The following is a 27,460-nucleotide window of genomic DNA, read 5'->3' as shown; positions in this document are numbered from 1 at the left end:
GTTGGGATGAAACGAACTGTGATGTGCGGGTATTTTCTGTTTTATCAAGATGAGTGATTTTTTGTTTTATTTTCCTATGGCTTCGAGCAAACTCGGATTTATTCCGAAGCCTAAATGATATATAATTGTACGTGATTCCATGCCTGCATCAGCTATCATCAGGCGAACGAACGGTTCACCGAATCTACCACATCTGTTCCACGTCGGAATGAAATGGGTGACGGAAACTTTTTCACTCAATTCTATATTTCTTGGAATTGATTGAATTTAGTCTCGATAAAAATTATTTATTACTGTGAGCTCCAAGCTTGGAAAGATTTGAACACTCGGATACACTATGGAAAGTTCTTTTTATTGGAAAAACCGACCGATCCAGACAGTAATATGCAGCATGTGGCAAACACATTCGACAAACACTTGCATTCTATTGTCGCACTATTGACTGTGACTGACTAAGGATTGAATAAAATAAACGCACGTGTTATAAAATGTGATATCAATTGTCGAAAAGTGGGCGAATTTGATACTTGCGGCTCCTCGATTTCATCTCATCTCGATCTCAAACCACCTCGACATTTTATGCATATTGTGACATCGACTAGGTGCAAATGGATGATCATTGCAAAGCTGAAATATACAGAGTATCAATTCATCGCTTGAATAATTCTTTTTTAATTTTTCCAAACGCTTTCTTGTCAGATATCTGGTTCCATTTTTCAAATGGAATTTAAAACAACCAGGTAGTGATTATTTCCCGCTGCACTATTTTTTATTAAACTTTAAGAACTTATTTTGAGTTTGCATTATGTGTGTGTTTAACCTATTCCCCACTGTCTGGCAGGGGTTTACAGAGAAAAAGAAGTTTCCATTTGTTTTGTTTATACATGCAAATAACTTTAGTCCAGGACTCAGGAAGGTGTTAACTGAATCGAATTCCGATAACTCATTTCGTATACAAAGCAAATCGTGCTCCGAAGTCGCTGTTGCATAGACTAGCCCAGCCTCAATGCTATGTTTGCATCAAATGGATTCAAACATTACATAAAGGCTTCGGATGTTTTTGCAGTTTTGTATGTACAATTATATTTGTTCAGTCCAGTTTGTATCCAATGCCATATTTCTTACCAATCGTATTCAAATATTCAATCTTCGAAACCATAAAATTACACTCTCGGGACATACAATGATGTTGCACACATCCAAATATTTTTCCTGCAGAAAACAATAGTAATGAGATTAGAAGAATTATTCATATCTAAACAGTTAACTACTTAGTCTCACTAAAACGTATTTTGCTTCATGCGTCGAATTATTAAAAGATGCGATGAAATATGCTAATCTATGAATAATGCAAGAAATTTTACAGACGGTTTTTTTTTATCAAAACAAGTGGACTAAAATTCTGGATAAGTTAAAGACAATTTAAAGCTCAGAAATAGGACGTCAAGCTGAAATACTTGACCTATTTAAATGATTTGTAGTATTTTTACCTTTCTCATATAGAAAGGTTATGCAATCACTGTGAAAACCGACTTTTGAACCGAGATCCGGAGGGCCGAGTGTCATATACCATTCGACTCAGCTCGTCGAGTACGCAAAATGTCTGTGTGTGTATGTAACGTTTTTTTGCACTAACTTTTCTCGGAGATGGCTGAACCGATTTTCACAAACTTAGATTCAAATGAAAGGTCTTGTGGTCCCATACAAAATTCCTGAATATCATTTGGATCCGACTTCCGGTTCCGGAATTATGGGGTAAAATGTGCAAAAAATTGTGAAAATAAGTGCACTAACTTTTCTCAGAGATGGATGAACCGATTTTTACAAACTTAAATTCAAATGAAAGGTCTTGAGGTCCCATAAAAAATTCCTGAATATTATTTGGATCCGACTTCCGGTTCGGGAGTTATAGGGTAAAAAGTGCAAAAAAAGAAAGGTTCAAATGAAAGGTCCTGTGGTCCCATACGTAATTCCTGAATTTCATGCGGATCCGACTTCCGGATCCGGAAATATAGGGTAAAGTGGGTTAAAAATTGTATACCATCACTGAAAATGGGGAAAAACCTTAAAATTTTTTCTAAATCGACATCAAATGTTTTCCAATTGATAGTTTTTATCAGTAGACGGTTAAACAAACCGATTTCGGTTATTCCTTTAAGAATCGAAGAAATGATTTTGAAGAATACCACAGTATTATATATGATAGTATGATTGATATGAGAAAGGCATCATTACACCACTAGGTGGATTAAAACAGGTTTTGCATTTCTAATGAGTGATTACATACAAACCAATTCGCATCCTCTCATTGTTTTACTAACGAAGAAGGCGATAGCACTCAGTCGACGCCGTTCTATTAGCCAAATGTTATCACAGACTCGTGGGGAGGCATGAGATTTTGTGAGCACTTAGTTGTCTCACCGTTTGACGATAACTAATTTTGGCTTTTGCACCAAAAACTCTTTTTCGACTATTTTTCGCTGCAAGTGAAAAACAGACCGAGAGACAAAAATATATGAATGAAACAATGAAAAATCTTAATTTGAGCAACTGAAAAGTGATCGTACAAATATATTATGTGAATATGTTATTATAAACAGTCTGCTGTTCCACAAGATAAGAGGCACGATTGTTTCAATAGTGCTGAAAATATTTCAATTATTCTTCAGATTGCAAACTCCCGACTCAAACTCAAATATGGAAAACTAAATGCACCTTGAAGTAAACATAAAAAAATATACATAAAAAATCACTGTTGTTTCGGAACCGCAACCAGCACGAAACAAGTGTGTTTATTAAGAAAAGACGTGCGTTTTTGTAAACATTCTGTACACATCTAACATGTCACGGAAATTCTACTGTTCTACTCAGGTGCAAATTGCCTGCCAAATCAAGTAGTTTCGAGTATTTATCAGAATATAACAAGAAGACTAGATTGGAACAAGACTAACGAATGAAAAAGCAGAAATGAAAATTTGCGAAAATGTTACCACACAAACGGGACTCGAACTCGTAACTTCTCTTATCCGAGGAAATCGTTTTACCAAATCAACAGCCCCTGTATGTGAAACATACACCGAATAAAGGACTATTCAAATATTTCAGTTCCGTGACGGTTCAGTGAAAGTTCCTTCAGTCAGTGTTCTTTTTTTGTCGAAACCTTTCCGTTCCGTTTCCGTGCTGTTTCCGTTCCGACACAGCAAATGCAGTGACATACCGACTTCAGTGAAAATAAAAAAATGACGACGAATTTCAGTTTGCCGGAAGGACGTTACAATGACGGTGAGCTGCACTGAAACGGCACGATGCCGGATAGGTGTGAATGAGCGCATAGAAAACGAATGAAATAATATCAGTATCCGTGCACGGTGTCGTGCCGGCACTTAATCGGACCGGATAAGTGTGAATAGTCCTTAAGCCGGTTTTAACAGAAGAACCGAACATATTCAGTTGTGACATCACATCACATCACTAATATAATTAACCCTTTGGTTTTGTCGCCAGATACTGATTTGAGATTTTTTTACCTTGCATCTGCAGGGTAGTAAAATTGGCAAAACGTTTCTTTCGGATTGAAGTAGTTACGGGTTCGAATCCATTTCGAGTCTGTTGTTACACTCCCAACATGTTTTTCATGTTACATTCCCAACATGTTTTTCCGTTAGATACTGATAGAAAAACATAAATTTTCCAATGTTTCTCAATGAGACGAAAATAAGTTTAATTAATTGGGTTTTGGCTCTTCTGACCAAAACTTTACTGAGTATTTATGTGTTCCTATGAATGGTAAAAAGGGGTTTCCAAGTACTCTTTCCTGTAGACCTTCTATTTCATAATCATTTGCATCAAAAACTTGAGTTTAGAGGGGACGGGTACAGCGTTATTGGTTAGTCGATGACTTTCACGCAGCCCACTCAAGTTCGATTCCCAACACCGCACATAGGGTTAGAAAGTTCTTCTGCCCTGAAGAGGTGACTTCAAGATTAAGACCTCTATAATCGAAACAAAAAAACTTGAGTTTCTTCAGTAGTTGCAAATTGCTTGCCACATCAGAAATTTTGTAGCGGATTTATCAGAAAAAATGAATTTGTATCCATTGGGAACACCATCTCGAGTCGTAGTTACGTACGTTGTTTTTTCTTCGGAACACTGAACCTTTTTACGCACCATTCGTCATCATTACTACACAATCTGAGTACTTAATGAAACCCACTTTAAACTTCCAAGGCTGGTTGTTTGTTAGCATGTTGCACTGCGCTTTTGTAGAAATTGTATGTTCTAACAATGTCACCAACCAAGAGTCCTGGGATTGTTATAATCGTCCTCAATAATTCCTTGCTGTGCAGTTGCCAATCGTAGGTTTCACTGTGCCGTTAGATGTGATATTTCCGAACTAAACATTTCGGCTCACGAAAACTTTTGAGCCCACTTTACGTGGTAGATTCAATTATTTTGGAAGCAGTCCTAGGGAAGCATTGGGACTGTTCATGGATTGAGTCATAGTGGAACTACTTATCAATCAGAGGAAGAACCATTAAACGAAACTTGTAATAATCGGACGGGGCGACTTTTGAAGAATACGAGGTGTGAGACAAGGCCTTCTATTTGAACATTCCCATGTAGGTTTCATTCGTTCTTTCCGCAGCAGTAGATTTAGATATCATTCCCTACCCGATGATCAAACGGTAACAAGTTTATAACAAAAAGCTGTTTTCGTAGTAATTGCTGATATAAGGCTGGTCTCGTTAGCAGTTAAAATATCAAAAAGAGAAATAGTTTAGATACGATATGTTGATCGGGTAATGATACTTTCGATCGGTTACAACTGCTAATAATAAGTGAAACCGGGATGGTTCCACAAAATCATGAAATATAACCTTAGCAGAGAGAAAAATTGATCGAGCTGACGACGTAGAAATGTGACAGGTAAATACTACAGGATTTTTTCTCTTCTGGTTGTTGTATCGAATCCATTATTCATTACCCTCCACGATGCTAAGCAGAAAATCTTACTTTCGTTATTCACAGATCGAAAATGCTCCACTGAATAAATTTTTATAATTCAGAATTTCATACCAATATTGTCTCATTTAAATAAAACTATTGTTGAACTACAATTTTACCGCATAGTTTTTCTCATTTATACTTTTCAACTCGTTTTCAACTAACCTGAAAATATACAAGATCGGTTTGACGGTTCCCAAGATATGATTTTGTGAAAAGGACATGTTTGAAAAAAAAAAGATTTTCTTCATTATCCCTAAGAGAAAATTGTGAAACACGCTAATGACGTATCGAGAAAATACAAGTTCTATATTTCTCGACTAGCAACAAAACAAAACTGTCGATTTCTCCGAAATTGTGAGAACCCAATAGTACTTGTTTCACACATGCTATTGCTGCAATTATGAACAATACTTATGAATTCGAAAAAACTTTTCAGCACCAAAAAATTTATTTCTAGTTTATAGACAGTTGAACGTACGAACGTTCTTGTTTAAACTGGAAATCTTTTTAAAAATAATAGATAAAAATAGTATAATAATTCAATGAAACAATTAGTTAATCACATAAAAGAAAACAACTTTTTAGTTTCAACATGAATTGTTCCTTTTTTTCGCAAAACAAATGTTTTTTTCTACGTCGTATGTGACATACCTTATAGCAAGAATGATTACATTCCTCCCGGTTCACTTCTTTTCCTTGTAACCCTGGATTAGGAAACTTTTCACGCTTATACAACATCACGAACGAACGAGAAATAAAAAAAAATTCTGGTGACCGAATTTACCACTCTGCTTTTAATGCTGTACAATTTATTTGCTTTACATTCAATTTGTTTCGCTTAGTGAACAACGGAACGAAATGCTGCTTCCAAAAAACATGAATACCTTGAATAAAGTGGAATTTCTCCAAATCCCCAAAGGCAACATAACCCAAAGCATGGTGCAATCGACGACGTGCAACACAATTTCATGGATCTTGCAAAACTGAATCCTGAAGGCATCCTGAAATAAGATTTCAACTAACCATTGACAACCCAATTTTGTTTTTTTTCCACGAGTATCCTTTAGGGATATGTCAAGCATTGAAGGTGGTGTTCGTGATGGTTAGAAGAATGATTTGAACGAAATTTTTCAAATTGAAAACAAAAACGCAAAAACAAATTCAAGAATGCTCTAAGCTATGGAACAATCGATTTATTTTCGGCTATGTTACGTACATCTTTATTGATTTCAATGCGTCTCAAAGAAGATATTTCTACGATCCATGCAAAAATAGTAGAAAAACGAAAAACAGGATTTCCTTTTTCCCGATCCAGAGTCTGCAATTGAAAAGACGAACCAAATGGACTTCGAGGGCTACCGGAAACGACCGGAGCTGGAAGGCACGCGCTTGAGCAGTACCAAAAGGATCAATTATTGCATTGGTCTATAAAAATGAATCACCCTTCTCAACTCACCTAGTGGTGTCAGATTGCCTTTCGCTTTCGCCGACACAGTGGCATTATTATATTTGGGCTCATTTTTGACAACAATTTATTTAGATTACTTCGAATAGTTCAGAAAATCATGCTTCAGCGTTTATGTCACATATTCGGCAAACAAGCGCATCAGCAATAATATATTTGAACGCGATCATAGTTCACTATTTTAAAACAAAAATATTTTGTCGATTACGTCACTTGTACTTGTACAAGAAAATTGAGCGGTAATGAGTTTTGACGTTTACGTCACTATAACCGGTACCGTGAGGTCTTTTGAACTTTAAACCTGTTTAATGAACCAATAGTAGTTTCCAAACGAATCTAACTTTGTTGAAATCGGTTCCGCCATCTTCGAGGAAATTGAACGCGACAGAAACAACGCGATTGGTCGGTTACGTCACTTTTAGTTTATCAATGGCCTAATAGTAGCTTTCAAACGAGCCTAAGTTTGTTAAAATCTTCGAGAAAAATGAGCGCGAAAAAAAAATCTTTGAAATGTACACACACTGACATTCCCCGTTCTCGTCGAGCTGAGTAGAATGGTATGTAACTCTATGGGTCTCGGAGGTTCCATTCGAAAGTCGGGTTTTCCAGCAAGTTTATTACCTTTTTATAGAAAAAGGCAAAACGTTTGAATGAGTAGACATCACAAAACAACAACAACAAAATCAACATGGGACGAGTGCTGTTTACATAGCACGAATTGTTTGTGATAACGACCAATAAGCATCCTCTCAACATCTACTTTTGAAAGAAATTGCAGGCGAGCTATGATAAATAGAGTATTAATAAACACCAGATGAAAGAAAAAGCGTTTCTCTATCGTTTACTGCTATGACTTACTCTCAGCGAGTACCGAGTATTTCGGAATTCCTTTGCAAAGTGAATGTTAATAGGTGGCTTATTGGCCGTTATTACAAAAAAGACGAGATATTCCTTTAATGCAACTGGATTACAATAGTTATCATTGAAGCGGAATTGCATTTTCTATGAGCTACACAGAGAGCAGGCTACAATGTAGATCATTACTCATGCAGCTCGCTATTTCATTTGATTGCAATCGGAAATGTTTACAAACAGGTGATCCTTCAAATTTTATTAATTAAACGAGCTCAGTTTTCGCATTGCAAGTGAAATGAATGTTGTTCAAATATTACTTCGCTTGGTGATAAGAATGTGGCCGGTTGATCATACATGGGTAAGAAATGGATTTAAGTTCGATTTTATTGCATGGCATCAGTTGGTAAACACAGACTGAATTCGTTACTTCTCAAACGAAAACAATCCAGTGAGATTAGTACATAGTTAATACAGAATCTTTCTTTCATGGTGTTATGACTGACCCTTGGTAATGGTAGAACATTATACCGTCAAGATAGGTAATTTTGTGAAAGGAAGAAGATATTTATAATTTTGATGAAAAATATTCTATTTGTGCTGGTTTTTTTATTCTCAGTAATTTTAAAATAGTCAGTAATATCTCTTCATATCACATATTTATTGTAGATAATGTAATAAATTTTGAAACGAATGATTTTTGATAAGATAAATTTTGATTTTTACTTAGAGTTTAAAAATGTCTTTTTCGTTATCAGTATCACTGCCTGATTCGGAATCAACATTTCAACAAAGTTTGGCTCGGTTTCAATGCTACTATGTGTTCATTAAACAGCTTTGAAGTTCAAATGTCGCTTACGGTTCCGATAATATAATGGTATAAGTGACGTTAATGTCAAAACTGATTACCGCTCAACTTTCTCGGATATGGATTATCCGATATTAATAATTTCAAGCTCGTTTGGTGAGTTTATTTCGTCGGTCTCATCGAAATCCCATAATTCGTGATGTATTTGAAATTTATTCATTAATACTGTCGTGGTTGAGAAATATCATAAATAAAAACAGCTAGTAATATTAACATACATGCAGCGATGGATAATAATTATAAGAGAAACATGACCAATCACAAAGCATGCTACGCAGCTGATTAATATTATCATATTTAGCTTGAATGAATTAAATGAATTTGATTTATAGAAGTAACAGGAGTGCAGGATTTTGCTATGTCAATTTAAAGGCACAATTCAAACGCTGCGCCAAATGCTGCGCTCATGTTACTTCTATAAATCAAATTCATGTCAAATATCGTATTATTGGATGTAATCTAAATATTTCATGAACATCATCATCAGCATCAACCAGCTGGAAGTAAAACAGGCTTTTGTCGCTATAATCACTATTTGGTGTGGTATATTTTTTTTACTAATTTTCATTGCGTATTGCTATTGCACAGTAAAAGCTGTTGTAAAATTAACGTTATCAATGTGATTACGATGATTTTACAACATCCAAACTGATTATTTCCGTAAATCCTTCATCTAACGTTCATTTCCCCTCATCTAGTATTCATTTTATTGCGAATTAAATGACAGACTGCGAAATCGATCACGATTTGTATCAAACGAGAACATGTGTTGAAACTTTGCAAATCGTGCCGTAACGAAAGCAATATTTTTCCCAACTCTGGTGATAAGGATTGTTAAAGGAGCATTCCTGAAAGTTACAAATTGACAATTTTCCCCAATTTGAGGACCCTCATGCATATAAATTGACAAAATCATTGATGTACATGCTCCATTAATATTCCTTATCACCCATCACTAAACTTTCCAAAGATACAAAATTGACAATTTCATTTGACAATCGTCCAGTGATTTGATCTTACAGGAATCAGTGATACAGACCTTTTCAAAATTATAAGGCCACCCATAAATTTCAAGATACAAGAAAAAAGGAATAGTTTTAGGTATTTTTTTTTATGGAACATGAAATTAGATTGAAAAACACAAGTAGGTTTAAAATTTTCCCTACACAAAAATCTCAGAATTGCGGAAGCAAATGATGTCCTCATGGTAACAACCAAATCATATATATAATAGAGCTGAAAAGTCACCACTTGTGGCTGAACACCCAATTTAAATCTTAATAATTTAATTTTAACTCATATTCCAATAAATAGTTATTTAAAAAAAAGATTGCAAAACACGAATGTGAGTCCAAGAGTTGATTGATTTCGCTGAAAAACTTTTGTGATAAAACGTTTTTGAGGAAAAATGGCTTTTCAAAACTATAAGGCCACTTGCAGTTTATTGAAGTTCGGATGGTTAGAATAAGCAACAAAAAGCATCTAATGATCCGTTGCTCCACCGGAACGGTTTATTGTTTAAAAAATACGATTTGGCATACTTTGCACCAATTTCTGCAGTGTTATCAGTTCAATAGCCCAAGACTGAAGAATAGCACTTTTTAGCTCTTGTAATGATGAAAATAGACGATTATCGGCATAAATTTGTCGTACCATAATTCCCCAGAGATTCTCAATTGGATTTAAATCCGGTGAGCAAGCTGGTCAGTACAAAATATCAATTTTCTCGGACTTTAACCACTTCACTTATGAATACTGGCGTTATCCTGCTGGAAAATGAGCTTTGACTTGCGTCTTCTTTTAATTACTGGCAGCAGACTAGCTTTGAGGACATTTATGTAATCGGAACTTTTCATTTTGTGCGATACAAATTGAAGTTCCAGCCTGCCGGTTGCACAGAACGCACCCCAAAGCCACCGCCAAAATTTCTCTTTGAGAAATATCGTGGTTCCTTACGTAGATCACGCCAATAACCATTGAATCCGTCTGGTTCGTCTTGGTTGAACCTTTTTTTATCCGAGAATATCACCTTTAATAGTTTAACACATTTGTTATGAAAATAGTTTAAATGCGTTTCTTTTTTTTTAATTTTTTTCCTTTTTCCAATCTTGGGGCATGTTCCGACGTGCAAATTCCAGTCGAGCTTCCTTGTGTCGAGGTAGTAAACGAGGAGCACTGTTCATTTTTGCTCGAACTATGTTGGGCGAAAGTTTTAATGCCCTCCAAACCGTCGAAACTGAAGCTTCCAATTTAAGTTCAGTTCGGATTTGTGAACAACTCAAGGTAGAATTCGAAGATTTATTGACAATTCGACGAGTATCTCTCTCTCTAACAGTTTCTTTTTTGCGTCCTACATTTTTATTCTGACCATACTTTGCTGAATTTTTCAGAAAATTTGCGACCGCACATCTGCTACGACCAATTTCTCCTGCAATTTTCCTGATCCCCCATCCTACCTTCTTGAAAGCCAAAATTTTTCCTTGTTCTTGTTGATTTAGTCTCTTTCGCTTACCCATAGTCACATAACGCTGTTAAATGAATAAAAATGATATTTTTAATCACTATATTCAACACAAACTGACAAACATACAAGTCCCATCAAAATCGCGCGAAAACTTGAAATTCGAGGGTGACCTTATAATTTTGAAAAGGTCTATAATAGTAGCTCAAAATCACTACCGATTTTGTATGACGGGACATCAGTATTGATTTTGATCGATGTGATTCAAAGATCACTGATCAACTGATCTTAAAAGGATTAAACCAGGTGATCTTCGTTAGTGATTATGATTTTATGATTTTTGTATCTTAATTTTTCCAACCCTGATTCAAGAGTATCTCCGAAGTTGAAAAAAAAAGATGCCTAAACTCACTAAATTTCTGTTTGAGCTGTTAGTAGAATGTTCTCACTAATAGTACTGTTGTTGTACCGTTGAATTCCACTATATCACGTCATTACACTCTCACAAAGTCACTATTTTCACAGTCACTATTTTTCCGAAAGTGTATCAAACGTTATAATACAGATACGTATTTCGGAATGCTATTTCGCAAAATACGTATCTGCATTCCGAAATACCGGGGAAAACGTTCTTCCACTTTTCTTATTCGATAGAGAGAATCTCTCCGTATTGGGACATAGTTTTGCGAATATAAGGATCGATGACGCTTGAGGGAAGATCATGCACACGCACTTCTATAGCACTATTTTTCATATATACTGGAATGTTGTACTTAATGTTTTCGTGCTCCACATAGTGGACATTGTTATTGTCTTTAATAGAATTGAATTGCATCCAACTCTTAATAAAACTTGACATTAAACGTGTGCATTTACTTCAATGCAATTGGACAAATAATGTTGTTTTTATTTGTCTGATTGCATTAAAGTGAATGCACACGTTTAATGTCAAGATGCATTTGCTCCTTAAGCAAACCTTCAAGTTCTCGTATCGAAGGTCGAATTTTGCACTGCCTGAAGTCAACAATAATTGTATTCTTTCGTACCGGTGGTAGCTTTTGTTCGTTTGGTTCACTCATTTCCGAGGTCGTTTTATTGTTCACTACACAATACTGTACTTGGTTTCTTCCGTCCCGAACGTAAGCGGTTTTGTTTTATCGACTGACTTGGATGATATGTGAAAGCGAACTGAGAGAACAAATTTGTCTTAGCGCAATAAAAAGAGCGCGTATGCATAAGGTCTGCTGCTACTCTGTGTGATATACAGTTCCCAAAAAATAATCGCAATTGTAGTTTTGTTACCTAATTTTTCAATTCACGGTGTTCGGCTTATCGATTCACAATCGGAAATCTTGATTCACATTTTCGTGCGCAAAATGAGCTTATTTCCATCTCTGAAATAACCATTACATTTCGTCTTCGACTTGTCCGTATATAGCAGTTGAAAATGATTTTTCTAGTGCTACAGAGCAGTATCTTCTACAATTTGGACCATCAAGGCTGGTGTAAAGTTTGATCGTACTTGAACACAACTTCGATAGCGTTCAACATAAACGTGTTAGATTTTGAGCAAAAAGCAAATAACGTTTTGATGGGACAAAATTAGAAATATTTTAAACTAGAATATAATATTTCTAAACACAGCAAAAACGTTCAAAATGGTTTACCTGACGAGGTGCTGTCTTGTACTGATCGGACGAAATCACAGAACATGAAATCCAATCCAAACAGCGTCAAACATCCGAAGTACTTCCGGAAAGGCTGTCTCAAAATCCATACACAGGCATTTAATTTGTAACAACAAATTCCAACTGTATGTGACATTTGTGTCAACATTAATATAAAACTGTCATCATAACGTAATGTGCCTTCCGATGACGGTGCCAACCCCACAAACAATGTACTTGATTGGTTGGCGTGCTGTGGTGATTCAGTTCGTATTTCTTCCCCTTCTCCCGGCGTAGAAGAGCCGTCCGCCATCCATTATTTCAAGGTGAATGCAACATCTCTGCCGTAGTTCAAAGAAAGAATCAGCTGGAGTTGAAGCCAACGGAGAAGAAACTGACGCTGAAATAAGATAACCGAGAGTGGAGGGGTGCTATTTGTTTCAGTCGCTTAGGAATATCTGTTCCATGTTGACAACCTTTTTGACGCTATGCTTACTTAAGAGCTGCCAAGTGCAGTTATCTCGGTCATCCCCCGCACAGCACCGCAAACCAAATAATGTTTTTCCTCTTTCGTATCTCAAATCAAGAAACCATTCGTAGATAAAATAAAATACTTCTCTCTTTCACATCAGTGCTAATTAGAATGCATGTGTAAATCTTCTTGTGAATTTTGTATGGGCCGAGGAACTCACAATCTGTTGGTGTAGAAAATCTAAGGATATCTATCAAACTATCGAGCACCACGTGCAAACTAGAAGTTAAAAAAGTGAGCAAATTTATTGAAGAACTGAGTCAGCAGAAAATTTAAAAACAACATACTTTCACTAATTACTAATCAGTGCTTGCAAGTTCTCACTTCAGAAAATGAATCCACTGGTAGGATACAACTACAACGGTATCCATCAGCTAATTTCATTAGCTTAATCGAAGTGCGGAACAGAACAGGTGCTCAAACAACGTAACATTTCTGCTTGAAGTAATTCTGTTCTGTTCTGAAAACTAACAGCATGGTTTTCTCCGGACTGGATTTATAATGCACTTTTCGCATTTTCACTAGGATGCTGTTTTTTTTTGCTCGAAGGTAGAAAGTCGTCTGCAATTCTCTGCCACTGCACCAGAAGACCTTAGTTAAATACATTTTAAAGATTATTTCCGTTTTAATTCCACCGCCACAGTAAATAAACGTCAAAATTAAATTAAACATTGAGGGTTGGAAAATTTACCCCCAGCAAACGAACACAATACAACATCAATTTCCAGAAAGGCTTTGCACGATCTTTCGTTACTACTATTGGAATATGTATTTCAGATGAAGCAAATCCGATTCTGAAAGGACAAAATAATTTCATAACAAGTCCTCGCGCACCCTTTTTCAATATCCGTTTATCGATGAAAAGATGAACATTACAACAGCGGACACAAACATGATGCCAAAAGGATGGCAAATTTGGTAAGATCTCACAATGAGCTTATGTATATTTGGAAAACAGGGAAAAAACACACAATGTGAGCCGAAAAAAAAATGTTCAATAATCGCAACAGTTTGTACCTTTTTATTACCCAGACAAAATGTTTTCTTTTTCCTTATCTACTCTTCTAGAGTTCGCAAGGTTGGAAGGAAAATTCAGCCTTGGGCCACTGTATCCAAATCGAAAGGATTTAACAATTCCGTTAAATTTTTAATTACGGTCTCCCAGATGTTTTAGGATGTCTTTCAACCAAATGCCAAACTGGAAACAATAAAAAGCTTATGCGGAGCGGGGAGACATTAAAGTGCGAATATTATAATTGTGCTTGTGGTTATATCTTTCCAAATCGACGTAGAGTAGGGTCGTGAGCCACCCTGTATATTTAAGTTTTATTAAGTTCAGTAAAAGGTTTGAAACGGCAAGAAAATATTTGACGATAATATTTTTTTTTCACTTCTCCGAGTAGAAGAGTTTCCCACCCCTGACGTAGAGCAATTCCAGAAAATACAGCAGAAACTGAAAAGGTGATGAAATCATGATCGACTTTCTCCGATTTGGATGAAACTTTGTATACGTTTTCTGCATGGCAAACCGACAATTTGACATCAATAAAAAACCGATTGAACTCATGACTAATAAATGAAATGGGTAAATGCTTTAAGCCGTTTTAACTCGAAAACTGTTATTTGTACAGAAATGGTGTCCAGAAAGAAGTATAAATAATTTAATTTGGCGCTCTAAATCGATTATACACTCATAAAAATATTTGAATATTATTTCAACAATTATGATATTTTAATATTGAATATTTTTTCAATAATTAGGAAATTCGCACATTAATTTTTTTCCGCAACACTTTCAACTAACTATCTTTATGTTTCGTCTTAGACTCGTCAGTGCCGAGCAGTTCAAATTGAACTGCTTACTGCAAACTTAAACATTTCAATTTGAACCACTAATCAGACGTAAAGTTATTGCTATTTGCAACACACTGTAATAAGAACAGATGTGCTAAGTCTTTCCTGATGTGGCGATCGAAAACAAGTTTCGACTAATACTGTCCGATTCAGGCTAAATGACTTTCAACTATAGGGTGATTTTTTAAGAGCTTGAGAACTTTTTTAAACAATAAAACGCATAAAATTTGCAAAATCTCATCGGTTCTTTATTTTAAACGTTAGATTGGTACATGACATTTACTTTTTGAAGATAATTTCATTTAAATGTTGACCGCGGCTGCGTCTTAGGTGGTCCATTCGGAAAGTCCAATTTTGGGCAACTTTTTCGAGCATTTCGGCCGGAATAGCCCGAATTTCTTCGGAAATGTTGTCTTCCAAAGCTGGAATAGTTACTGGCTTATTTCTGTAGACTTTAGACTTGACGTAGCCCCACAAAAAATAGTCTAAAGGCGTCAAATCGCATGATCTTGGTGGCCAACTTACCGGTCCATTTCTTGAGATGAATTGTTCTCCGAAGTTTTCCCTCAAAATGGCCATAGAAACGCAAGCTGTGTGGCATGTAGCGCCATCTTGTTGAAACCACATGTCAACCAAGTTCAGTTCTTCCATTTTTGGCAACAAAAAGTTTGTTAGCATCGAACGATAGCGATCGCCATTCACTGTAACGTTGCGTCCAACAGCATCTTTGAAAAAATACGGTCCAATGATTCCACCAGCGTACAAACCACACCAAACAGTGCATTTTTCGGGATGCATGGGCAGTTCTTGAACGGCTTCTGGTTGCTCTTCACTCCAAATGCGGCAATTTTGCTTATTTACGTAGCCATTCAACCAGAAATGAGCCTCATCGCTGAACAAAATTTGTCGATAAAAAAGCGGATTTTCCGAATGGACCACCTAAGACGCAGCCGCTGTCAACATTTAAATGAAATTATCTTCAAAAAGTAAATGTCATGTACCAATCTAACGTTTAAAATAAAGAACCGATGAGATTTTGCAAATTTTATGCGTTTTATTGTTTAAAAAAGTTCTCAAGCTCTTAAAAAATCACCCTGTAGTTATGAAAACCAACAGTCGAGGTAAATTTGCTTAATATCTTTTTCAGAACGAAAAAAAAAACAATTTAAAAACGTAACTTTAAGGGGCAAGAGTTTTTACCCCGTATATATGCTAAGTGCACATAACCATTTTTTACTTAAGTTTACCATTTTCAAAACACTTCTTTGATATTGGTTATGTGCACTTAGCATAAATTCGGGGGTAAATACCCTTGCCCCTTAAACTTACCAAAATCTGTACGGCTAGCAAGCCGAAACTCGTCAGTTTTGATATTACACTTAGGTGTAATATCAAGGAAGTGTTTTGCAAATAGCATTGTGCAGTGCACGAGTTAGTGCACATGAGGACGGGACGACACTGGAAAAATGCATCTCTACTGTTGTGTAATATTTTTATTCAAACATATTATAATAGCGTACATTCGATGTTGGCTTGATATGTGCATTTTTAGAAATGAAGAAATTACAGCTAAAACAATTAAAAGGCCATTACAAAACTTCAAGTTTATGATGAAATATTGCCATTTAAAGACTAGAATAATATTTTGTTGATTAAAAGCAGTAAATTTGCTCATAGTGATCACTCTCCTAGACCTAGCGGTTTTTGTGCTATTTGAACAGTAGAAATGTTCCATTTTCCTTGACGTCGTTGGATCTCGAAAACTATTAACTGTACAAAAATTGTGTCCAAGAAAAAGTTCTAGGAAATCAAATGAGCAGTTTAAAAAAATACACTTTAAAGAAAAAGTTGAATCGCCTGTCTTATTATTTTTATAATATTTTTAGTATCTGATATAACTAGAAGCAGCAATTGGTGTTAACTTTATAAGAGCCATTTGAAAATTTTCAAAGTGCCTGCTTAATCAATTTAATTACATTTGAAAATCTTCAAATTCTTGATCAGATTCTACAGATCAAAGGTAATGAATTTACTTAGAAAGAACTTTCTCCTAACCTTTCTCGAAATGTTTAGACATGAAGCTGAAAGTAAGGCTTGTTCGCGACAAAATCTAAACAAATTAGATTTGAAATAAAACAAATTTACTGTTAGTTCGGTCCATGATGCATTTTTTATTCATTCAATTGTGCATAGTTTAATTAAAACTAATTACAGTTATTTTATTAGACTGCATGAAGAAACTACGACCTTAGGAGTTTACTCCAGGCATTAGGGTATGTGCAGACTTCTTTGCAACCGATTTAGTTGATTTTGTTCAAAATTTTCGAAATTTTTCTTTAGTTATAGCTTGTTGTTTATATTGAGAGAGTTATCTCTGCACTAGATTCCAATACCGGTGGATTTGTCTTTTTCGATTCCACATGGACTCCATTCGTTTGATATCATTCCAAAATACCTTTGGCATAGTGACAAGATGCAAAATTACACTAGAACAGCGAGGGAGCGTCATGGCTGCCTAGGAATAGTAACAATCGCTTCTTTAGGCATTCTTTACGGTATATTTCCTTGTATACCGTTTCGGTAGTGATGAAACTTTGGATTGCTTGACCACAGCTGCATATTGCCTGCCGAATCAAATATTTTTTGTGTACCTTGGCCAATGGTATGCTCCTCTACGCCGTTCCGTTGCATGACAGTATAAAAAGACATTCCGGGAAGCTACTTAAAGTCGTCTAGCACATATGTTTAATTGTCCATTATTACGCAAGAAAACTTCGTCAAATATTCGCGATACAACTTGCGAGCTGAATTTGAGCCGTCATATTCTGTTTATCATTACGGTTCAGTACGGTTTTCACCTTGAACGACTTCATGACTTGCCTGTGTTGAAAGTATGCACGAAAGTTGGAGACATTATTATTTTCCTAGCAACTGCACGCTTCGAAAGATCTGCTCTCTTCTGCAATATTTGCTTTATGATGGTTCCTGAGATCCGTTTTCGTTCCACTCCCACCTTTCCTGGCGTGGACAGTGCTTGCAGAAAAACTTAGTTTTTGAAAGTTTTCTCTCTGACAGATCCGGATTTTCAATGCGACCGCATACACTTGCTCTTCTTTCGATGCCATTTTTAATATAAAAGATTGTAGTATCATTAAAAATTGATCTTACGCAATGGACAGATATACGTTAATCAGCTACGAAATATTTTACGCGTATTTCCACTGATATACGTATTTATTCGAGTTTTATGTCAAAATGTCTCGAGAACGGAGAAATATTCTAGTGTTTGAATTACATAATTTTACATAATTATTCCAAAGTTTGAATAACTAAGAATTAAGAAAATTGGCAAATGTCACTAAATGATTTTAAGTCTAACTTTTTCAATTTTCAAAAGGCATAAATTAAATTAACGACAACATTTGGGGGTTTGTTTGTTTGTGTAAAAAGCACATATTTTGTTGTGAACGCGTGTTCTTCACGTTTCGCCTTCGACTCATGCTTTTTTGCACAAACAAACAACCCGTTAAATGTTCACCATAAGTAATAATAGTAATAAGCAGTCACTCATTTACGCTCGCGACATCAGAAATGATATTGAACCTGTACAATATTAATAGAGTGTTACATAAATAGAGTAAACTTTGCGTTTGTTCAACGGTTTAAATTTAACTGATAGGCAGAGATGGCAATTTGAACTGCTTCAAGCACTGATGAGCCGAAGGCGAAACGTGAAAAAATCGATAATTGGCCTATTTTCTGTGAATATTTTTTTCATTTGATTTCCTGTTAGTTCTTCTTGACCACCATTTCAATACAATTAATAGTTTTTTGAGTTTTTTTTTTATAAATTTTTTATTCAGGCCAATTTGCATACAAGCTTTACGTGGCCGAATGAGCCATGTTTTTATTAGATAAAATAATTTTTTTACCGTTGGATCTCGTTATCACCCTTTTTCTAGGGGGAGAGGAGCTTCCATTTTTATCTTGCGATGAGTGAGGGGCACTTTGTTCGTGGCTCGTCTCGTCCTCCATTGCCGCATCGGTGGTATCGTTGTTGGTTTCCGCTTTTTCTTCGTTTTCCTTGTAATTCGCATTCTTGGGTTGGTTGTTAGTTGCTGTAGACGCGCCTTGTTGTGCATTAATTGCAGGGTTTGATGGTACAACAGAAGTACTGCGCTCACTAGTTTCCGTTGTTGGGCTTATTTTTGTTTAAAGTTGTCCTTTTTGCAGTTTCAGTGCAAGGTTTGCCGTAGTGTGCAGGTTGTTCACAAAACTGACATATAACCAGTTGATTTTCATACGTAATCAGCGTTTTACACGGATGTATCCCGTCTTGATCACAAATGATATAAGATGGAATTGCTTTACGTAGTTGCATACGTACTACTCGCACGCCATTCCGGATACCCGGAAAAAAAATTCCGCCATACTTCCCTTTCGATGGAAAGAACTTCACCGTACTGCGACATACATTCCCGAACATACCCCTCGCTGGTCTGCGGGGGAAGGTCATGCACGCGTACTTCTATGGCATTGTCCACCATGTACACAGGGATTTTATATTTAACATTGTCATGATAAATACTGTGCACCCCGTTATTAACCGAAGCAAATGTAATTGCATCTTTTTCACGTTTGAACATAATGTACACAAAGTTAGACGCCTTGTTGAATTGAATTTCACTTACATCAGTAACGTTTAGATGCATTCGTTCCTTAAGCAAGATTTCAATTTCGGTTGCTGCTGGCCTAACTTTGCAGCGCTTGAAATCAATACAAATTGAATTTGGCCTTGTAGGCCAAGTTTCAGGCTTTGTTAAATCGTATTTGCCCATTTCGTACACTCTATTGTTAACTACACTGTATTGTCTTTGTTTCTATCGTCTCGACCGTAAGCAATTGTCGACTGTGTCTGATGAGATGCCAGCACGAACTGAGTTTTTTGAGTGGCAATGATTAGAAAGAAAACCTGTTCTAATCCACCTAGTGGTGTAATGATGCCTTTCTCATATCAATCATACTATCATATAATAATACTGTGGTATTCTTCAAAATAATTTTCTTCGATTTTCAAAAGAATAATCGAAATCGGTTTGTTTGACTATCTACTGATAAAAACTATCGATTGGATAAGATTTGAGGTCGATTTAGAATTTTTTTACGAATTTCGCCCTTTTCAGTGATGGTATAATTTTTTTACACACTTTACCTTATATTTCCGGATCCGGACCTTTCATTTGAACCTAAGTTTGTGAAAATCGATCGCGCCATCTATGAGAAGAGTTAGAAAACATATTTTCATTTTTTGCACATTTTACCTTATAACTCTGGAACCAGAAGTCGAATCCAAATAATATTCAGAAATTTTGTATGGGACCACAAGACCTTTCATTTGAAAAACGTTTCGTACACACATACGCACATACACACACACAGACACACACACACATACACACACATACACACACACACACACACACAAAATGCAGTAATTCGAACATTATCGAAATTATATTAACGTGAGAAGTCACGATTCCATGTTCAAGATACAAGGAATAGTTGTCTTTGCAAAATATTTTCACTAAGTTTCAAGAAAAACTAGCTTCAATGTTTATTATTTTGGATAGTGCATGCGTTATTTTAAAAAGGATAATGAAGAGGATCAGTGGTTGTAATGTGTACGTACACCATCTTCGCCATCAAAGCAATATACAAGTACTGCAAATTATGTTGTTATTTGATACATTCAAGCGAACGAAAAATGCACCTACACACCGTTAAAAAATGAACTACCCAGCGAACGAACAATGTAATTTTTAGTCTTGTCATCTCCTCACCAGACGAGTAACCTACTTTGTTCGCAGGTAGGTACCGACTGAGCTGAAAGATGTGATAGTGCATATATTTATAGATTCCGTTTCGTGAACATATTCATACTGTGCATACCTTTCGTCATTTATGACGTGAACCCTTCTTACACCGACCGAAACAGAACTGAAACTGAACTAAATTCGAAGTGTGAAGCAACGATCAAAACCGTCGGCCGTGTTAGAGGAATCAAGAGGACAGCATCATCAAGTCGCGCTGTGATTGGCTCGATAAAACATAAATGAATTGAAGCCGATTTTTGAATGGTATACTATTGAAATACTGGAACGACGTTGCAATACATGTTTAAGTGAAATGTTTTCGAATCAATTGGTAGTTAAATTAAATAAATCCATGAACAAATGGAAGTAAAAGTAAGGCATTTTAAATGCCAGAAAGTGCATACCAAAATACATACCCTCAATCATGTTTAATTCGAAACGGTCTTATAAGATTTCGTGTTTTGGTTTTCTTTAAATGGCGCCGTTCTACCAAGTCTATACACACAAGAATAGATATTCTGAATAAAATTTACAATGATGTATAAATACACGATTCAACAAAAACTTACTTCGAATTTGATATCTAAATATCGGCGACTTCTGGCACATTAGGTACCATTTTTGAATAAGAAGAAATTAGACACAAAGATTTGAAGAAAATGCAAGAAACAGTAAGTCCGCTATTTCGAAAAATCTGTCTTGAGTCAAATTAGTCTCTCCAGCCGTGCAAAGCAAATGGTTTGCTATTCTGGAGACGTCTTGCCAAGTTTCATCTAAATCGGGGTTACAATTCATGAAATGATCCTAGTCTTAAGTACAGTTAAGATATACTCTCGGCATCTTAGAGCTAAGGCAGTGTGCTTAAAATAAAATATACTGTTAAATAAAAAAAGAGGACAGTTCTTCATAAGGTTTACCATATAAAGCGAAAGGAAGAACCAGTTTACCCCTGCGTTAAATTTATTTCGAAATGGTTCAAAATTCAAGAAAGTTTCAAAACCTGTTTATCGATCAACAATAAAATTCCATAGTAATAATATATAAGATTTTTTCACGACTAAACCTGAATTCATGAACTGGATTTTGGACACGAATTCTGAATTTGGATTCAGGGCCTGGATTCCGGTAATGAATTCTAGATCTGAATTCAGGAGCTGAACCTGGATTCTGGAATGGAATTCTGGAATTGAATTGTCGGTCTGAACTTTGAAACCGGAATTCTGGAAATGAATAATGAACCTGAGCCCTAATTTTGAACTCTCGACTTACTTCTGGATTCTGGACTTGGATTTTGGGCTTGGATTCTGGATCTGAATTCTAAACTGAGTTTCCAACAGAATTGTGGACCTAAATTCTGAATCTTGATTGTGGAAATTAATTTTGGACCTGAATTTTAGATTCTATACTAGAGTTATGGAATTTAATTCTGTATCTGAATTAGAAAATTTTTATTCTGGTTCGAAGCATGAATTCTGGATCTTAGTTCTGAGCTTTTATTCAGGACCTGGATTCTGCATCTGATTTCTGGACTTGAGTCATGGACCTAAAATGGCAGTCTGGGCTCTGGACCTGAATAATAGAACTGAATTTTGGACATGAATTCTATATTTTCGACCAGTGCTAGGATTCTGGATATGAATTTTGGACGTGGATTATGAACCTGAATTCTGCATCTAGAATCTGAACCTGGGTTCTGGGAATGAAATTTGGAACCTAAATTCTAAGCCCAAATTCTGGAACTGGATTCTGAACCTGATTTCCATAGCTAAAATCTGAATCAGGACCAAAAGTTTTAGAAAATAATTTTTTTTTTGACTCATTCTGGAAAGGCGAACTAGAGCAAAATAACACGTTTCCCAACAAACATCGTTCCCGCTGTCGAGATATGAAACTTGTGCGATGTTTATAAGGACCCAAACATTCAATTGTTTCCTCGACTGTTCACCAAAATTTTTACGAATTTCATCTTAGAACGGTAGGGTATTTTTTATGCCAAATGTCTTAGAATTTAAAACTTCGGTAACTAAAATTAAAAAAAAATTTTTTTCTCCTAAATCGAGATCTGAAATTTCAAAATTTTCAAAAACTCAACTCTGAAACTCAGGAAATTTTTGTGGTTTAAGAAATTTTTATGCCAAATCTAATAGAATTGCATGAAACATCGAGATCTAGTGTCATCTCCAAAATAATTTGAAGAAATTGACAATGGAAATTTGTAGATCTCAGAAATCTAAATTTTTTTGTGACAAATGTCTTGGAATTGCATGAAACGTCAAGAGTCTAGTCTTGTCACATAAAATAAAATTATTTCTAAAATCGATTCTCCGGAATTTGAAAAAATTTCGAGATTTCCGAAATCGAAAATTGTTTTTTTATGTCAATATCTTTAAATTTTTTTGGAAAAAAAACGTTTTTAGGGGGCGGCAAACCAATCCTTGGAAACCTTTTTTTTTTGCTCACCCAAGTCATCTTTCCGTAGATGGAGTTCAGCTGTTTTTTTTGCTCACTAAACCAACGATAGGGGCGGAAAATCTTATTTCACCCGGGCGCCAAATTTCTCCGGTACGCCACAGCAACTACAATCAAGAAGAGAGCGTCTCATGCTCATGAAAAAACGGTCGTCACTGAATGGCGGTTCTGTATTCTAAATGACTGTGAAATTGCATTTTCATGTTTATCAATGATCACGATTATGGCGGCATCTCGTCAGATTTTTGTAACAGTATAGTACTAATCTGAAACTAAATCTAATTGAAATAGTTTTCCCGAAAAAACCTCATGAAATAAATTTTTCATAAAATAATTGTACATTTTATTCAATTCCATCATGTTTGGGCGCCCCCGGCTGTTGACGCGCGAGGCGGTCGCCTCACTTGCCTCACCCTCACTACGGTACTGGATCACTTGCTACATGTTTCTGGAATTGCTCCATTCGAATATGGTACCTTTGCTCTACTAAACCACCGCTTGTTCGAGTTTTCTTGTGCATGAAATGGGTCACACTAAAATTGGAAGGCGCAGCGAATAAAGTAAAACATTTTTATTGAAATGGAAATAAAGCCGTTCCCTTCCGGAAGCTGAAATGAAAGACACACAGGTATCTGCTTCAAACGCGTTCAAAAAAAATCATCACAATTCAATCAATCATCATCCGTCAGCATATTTTCCCCGTCAAGTTTCTTCAGGGACGGAAGCCGCTTCTGAACCTCCCGAATGTAGGCGGTTTCGTCGATGTTTTCCACCAAGGGATTCCCGGCAAATAGCAAGTCCTCCAGAGTGGCAACCGATTGCAGCTTATTAAACTCTCCCCACTCTCGGATCGAGTTGTTTCCGATGTAGAGCACTTTGAGTCGCTTTAAACTTTCTACCCCCTTGAGCTTGTCGATGAGATTGTAGCTGACCCAAAGCTCTTCGAGGGTTTCGCCGAGTGCTTCCTGGTGGAAGATGAATCATAGTCATAACGAATCTCGGCAACACAAATCGGATCAAAGAAAAATTGCACTTACAATTCCGTTCAGTGACTTGATATAATTACGGGCCAGGGACAATATCCGGAGATTTTTCATCCCGCTCACACCGATTATCTTATCGATCATGTTGGACGACAGACTGAGCTTTCTGTTTCGTTTGGATTAGTAGCAAAATGGTAAACAGGTTCATTGGCTGATAACATGAAGGAAAATATTTACTCGCATTCCGCTAATGACGACAGTGTTCCGTCCATTTTCTCTATCGGTGGCCACTGAAACTGCAGTTGGATATCTTTGGCTTGGGTCGGATCGGTTCCCTCGTTTTCCTGCGACCAGCGCTGCAGAGCTTCTTTGAGCGTTGTTGCACGAGCCATTTTCCTGACACTAGAGAACCGTGCACGTCATGCACCAGAGCTACTACGATTGATTCCTGGAAATCGTATTCGGTGTCATTTCAGAGTGATGAATTTTTCATTTTATTCTTCACCTTTTTTTTCACTTCGGCCAGGATTGATTCGGAACGGCACAGAAGTAAGAGGCAATTTAGAAAAAAAAACTGCCACCTCAGTCAGGAATAAATTGGCACTTGATTTTGGATTGCGAGAGTTTCAAGAAACTGATAAAATTTTACCCTAACCATTCTTTTTTCTCGTTGAGTGAAAATCATCTTCAATGATTGCGGTCGATTTATCTTCAGCTATCAGAATTGAAGATAATTCGTGCAACCCACGATATCGTTGAAGATTCGTCAGATAATTTCGTGTCCCATTTATTTTTTTGGTAAATATTCATGATGACTAGTTAAAACTGGAAAAGTTTCTCCATCTTGATTACTGAGTTCTACCGTTTTCGCAGGATGAAAATGATTTATTGTCATAAACGAAGCTAATTTGCATCAACATTGCCTTCTCATTGCAATACATTCATACCAACGTGACTAGAAGACCAAGTTTACAGACACCAACGGACTCTGTTCGATGATTTGGAACCTTATCCGTTTGGGTAAATTTCTGTTACGCATCAAGGATCACAAATTGTATTTCCTTGTAATGAATCTATAATTCCCCAACTGTAGGACACAGATTAAATTCGAAGTAATTTCCTGCTAAGCCATTAGATTAAACTTCATATAACGGAATCAGAGGAGCATCTCTTAGTTATTGAGTTGGAAAAAATGCTCTATAGTTTAAAAGAGAACATGAAATCACCTTTTTGGGAAAGCTTAGAGCAGTCTCTGTCAATTAACTTTGTCAATTCAAATGTTTGGGGTTTGTTGATTGCCACAACTGAAACCATTCAAGGAGGAGTTACTGTGTGGTAAGAGTAATATTCATATAATCGTGAATCGATGTGGAATCTAATTCAGACAAAACATTTCAAAGTGGGTATTAAATATGATGATTAAAGCGCTATCCACACTAGGCCGTGACGTATCCGGAACGGGACCGCAACGTGCCGGGATTTATTTGTAAAATATTCACATCATACCGTGCACTTTCCGCGTCGCTACCGTTGCTATTAGTAACATACACAATCGTTGAATTTGATGTGCTTCTGTTCCTCACGAAAATGGCACATTTTTTCAACGAAGAATTGGCTATAATTGCAATTGCTCTGAATGACGAAGATAATCAGCAGTTTAAATACAAACAAAATAAAGAAAGAATACTTGGATGCACGAACTTTGGCGAAAAAGAGCAGTTGAGGGTGAATTCATCACCTTATATAACCAGCTTGTGAATGACGAGATCAAGGAATATTTCCGAATGTCAGAAGCTTGTTTCAACTCGCTGTTGAGCAAAATTCATCCGTGTCTTAAAAAGCATGACACTACATTCCGATTAGCAGTGACTCTCCGAGAGAGGCTGGCAGTGTATTTAAGATATTTTCATTGATTTGTTAAGAAGATTTCTTTGTAAATGTCAAGAAAACTCCAACCAAAAATTGTATAACGATCATTGAGATGGCTTATAGTTTGTGTTCGTCTCATGATTTCAGATATTTATCAACAGGAGACACGCAAAAAACCATAGCATTTAGTTACAGACTTGGGGCTGTCTACCAGATTGTTCACAAGATATGTCGTGTAGTTACCGAAAAATTAATCGACGATGCAATGCCGAAACCAACAGAAGATATGTGAAAGAAGATTGCTAACGATTTTTGTGGTATTTCCCGCTGTATCTTGGAGCCTTGGATGGAAACCTGTGACAATTCCAGTCCCTGCCAATAGTAACTTTGAGTCAACGCATGCTTTGACCGTGCTTCGGACGTGTATCGATACAGACACGGGTACGACACGGTCTAGTGAGAATATTCACATGGAGCTGCATTAAACAAATTTGAAGCGTAACCCGGACGGAATCCGGCCCAGTCCCGTTCCGGATACGTCACGGCCTAGTGCGAATAGCGCTTAAATCAATTCTTTTCGGCCACTTTTGCATTTTTCTAATTCCTCGTGATCGTGCGATATGAAGGCAACAGTAAATATTGAATTTAGCACCAAATCATATTCGCAATTGGCAACACTCTCTGATTTGAAGATTAGACTTTGTTTTTCGAAAATTTATCAAGATTGATTTTTGAAAAGGGCGAAACTTTTTTAACCAGTTTTTTCCAAACGAAAAATGATAAATCCTACAAAAAAAGTGTTGTTCTAGTAATTTTCACAAAATCAGTCCAATTTTTGAATAAAAACCTGTTTCAATCCACCTAGTGGTGTATGAATCAGCAGCATAAAACATGTAGTTGGGTTATTATTATTATTATTATTATTATTATTATTATTATTATTATTTTTATTATTATTATTATTGTTATTATGATTATTGTTATTATTATTATCATTATTATTATTATGATTTTTTTTTTTTTTTTTTATTCAATAATATAATATAATATTAAGGCACACTGCTTAAGCTCTAAGATGCCAAGGGTATTTACTAATCTTAATTATCGTCTAACTTAAAACTAGAGTAGTATCATTATGTAATATAGTATCTGGCGATCGGTAGTGGCCGGTGAATTGAATTTAGGATGAGATGATTCCAGATGGCGATGGTAATTTTCTATGTTGGCCGCATTCTTCGGTCCGTGAGGGTCCGCGGGAAACACCCCCAGGCTACGAAGGCCCGGCGGGTGGCCCGCATGCTGGTCATTGACTGGAGCGGTCTTCCGGTGATGGTGATGTTACGGAAGAGAATGAAAAAAAGAAGTAAATATTGTGGGAAACGGGGTAAAAAAGGGGTGTGGGAACAAAATGTTTGAAAACGACAGAGATCTAATTAGTTGCCATCGAGATGGTGAAAAAACAGGGAAAGGGGAACGAAAAAGTTAGTGACAAAAAAAAGATCTTGTTAATTCCAATGAAGATGGTGAACAGGGACGGGGATCGAGAGAATCGGGCGGATG

At 36.3% G+C, this 27,460-nt stretch overlaps 2 protein-coding genes across 2 annotated transcripts in view; one reads left to right on the top strand and one right to left on the bottom strand.

Moving 5' to 3' along the window:
• LOC131429978 (CD63 antigen-like) overlaps positions 1-27,460 on the top strand; it is a 173,122-nt gene that overhangs the window by 64,773 nt on the left and 80,889 nt on the right. The window lies entirely within an intron of this gene.
• On the bottom strand, positions 23,446-24,444 carry LOC131429979 (dynein axonemal light chain 1-like). Its single transcript, XM_058594566.1, has 3 exons — positions 24,269-24,444; positions 24,086-24,197; positions 23,446-24,013 (listed from the first exon to the last, which is right to left on the bottom strand). The coding sequence occupies exons 1-3, from the start codon at positions 24,421-24,423 to the stop codon at positions 23,720-23,722; spliced, it is 561 nt and encodes a 186-aa protein (XP_058450549.1). The 5' UTR covers positions 24,424-24,444; the 3' UTR covers positions 23,446-23,719.

Source organism: Malaya genurostris, chromosome 2 (genome assembly GCF_030247185.1).
Source record: "Malaya genurostris strain Urasoe2022 chromosome 2, Malgen_1.1, whole genome shotgun sequence".
NCBI classification, from domain to species: Eukaryota; Metazoa; Arthropoda; class Insecta; order Diptera; family Culicidae; genus Malaya; species Malaya genurostris.
The sequence above is the reverse complement of the archived record's forward strand: the minus strand, read 5'-3'. Positions and strand labels throughout refer to the sequence as shown.

Bases quoted from the DNA above. Each gene is read 5' to 3' on its own strand.
- LOC131429979 (XM_058594566.1), bottom strand. From the start codon at position 24,423: ATGGCTCGTGCAACAACGCTCAAAGAAGCTCTGCAGCGCTGGTCGCAG. The intron at 24,198-24,268 runs GTAAATATTTTC...CAAACGAAACAG, and splicing joins TCGTCATTAGCGGAATGCGA to AAAGCTCAGTCTGTCGTCCA. The intron at 24,014-24,085 runs GTAAGTGCAATT...ATCTTCCACCAG, and splicing joins TCAAGTCACTGAACGGAATT to GAAGCACTCGGCGAAACCCT.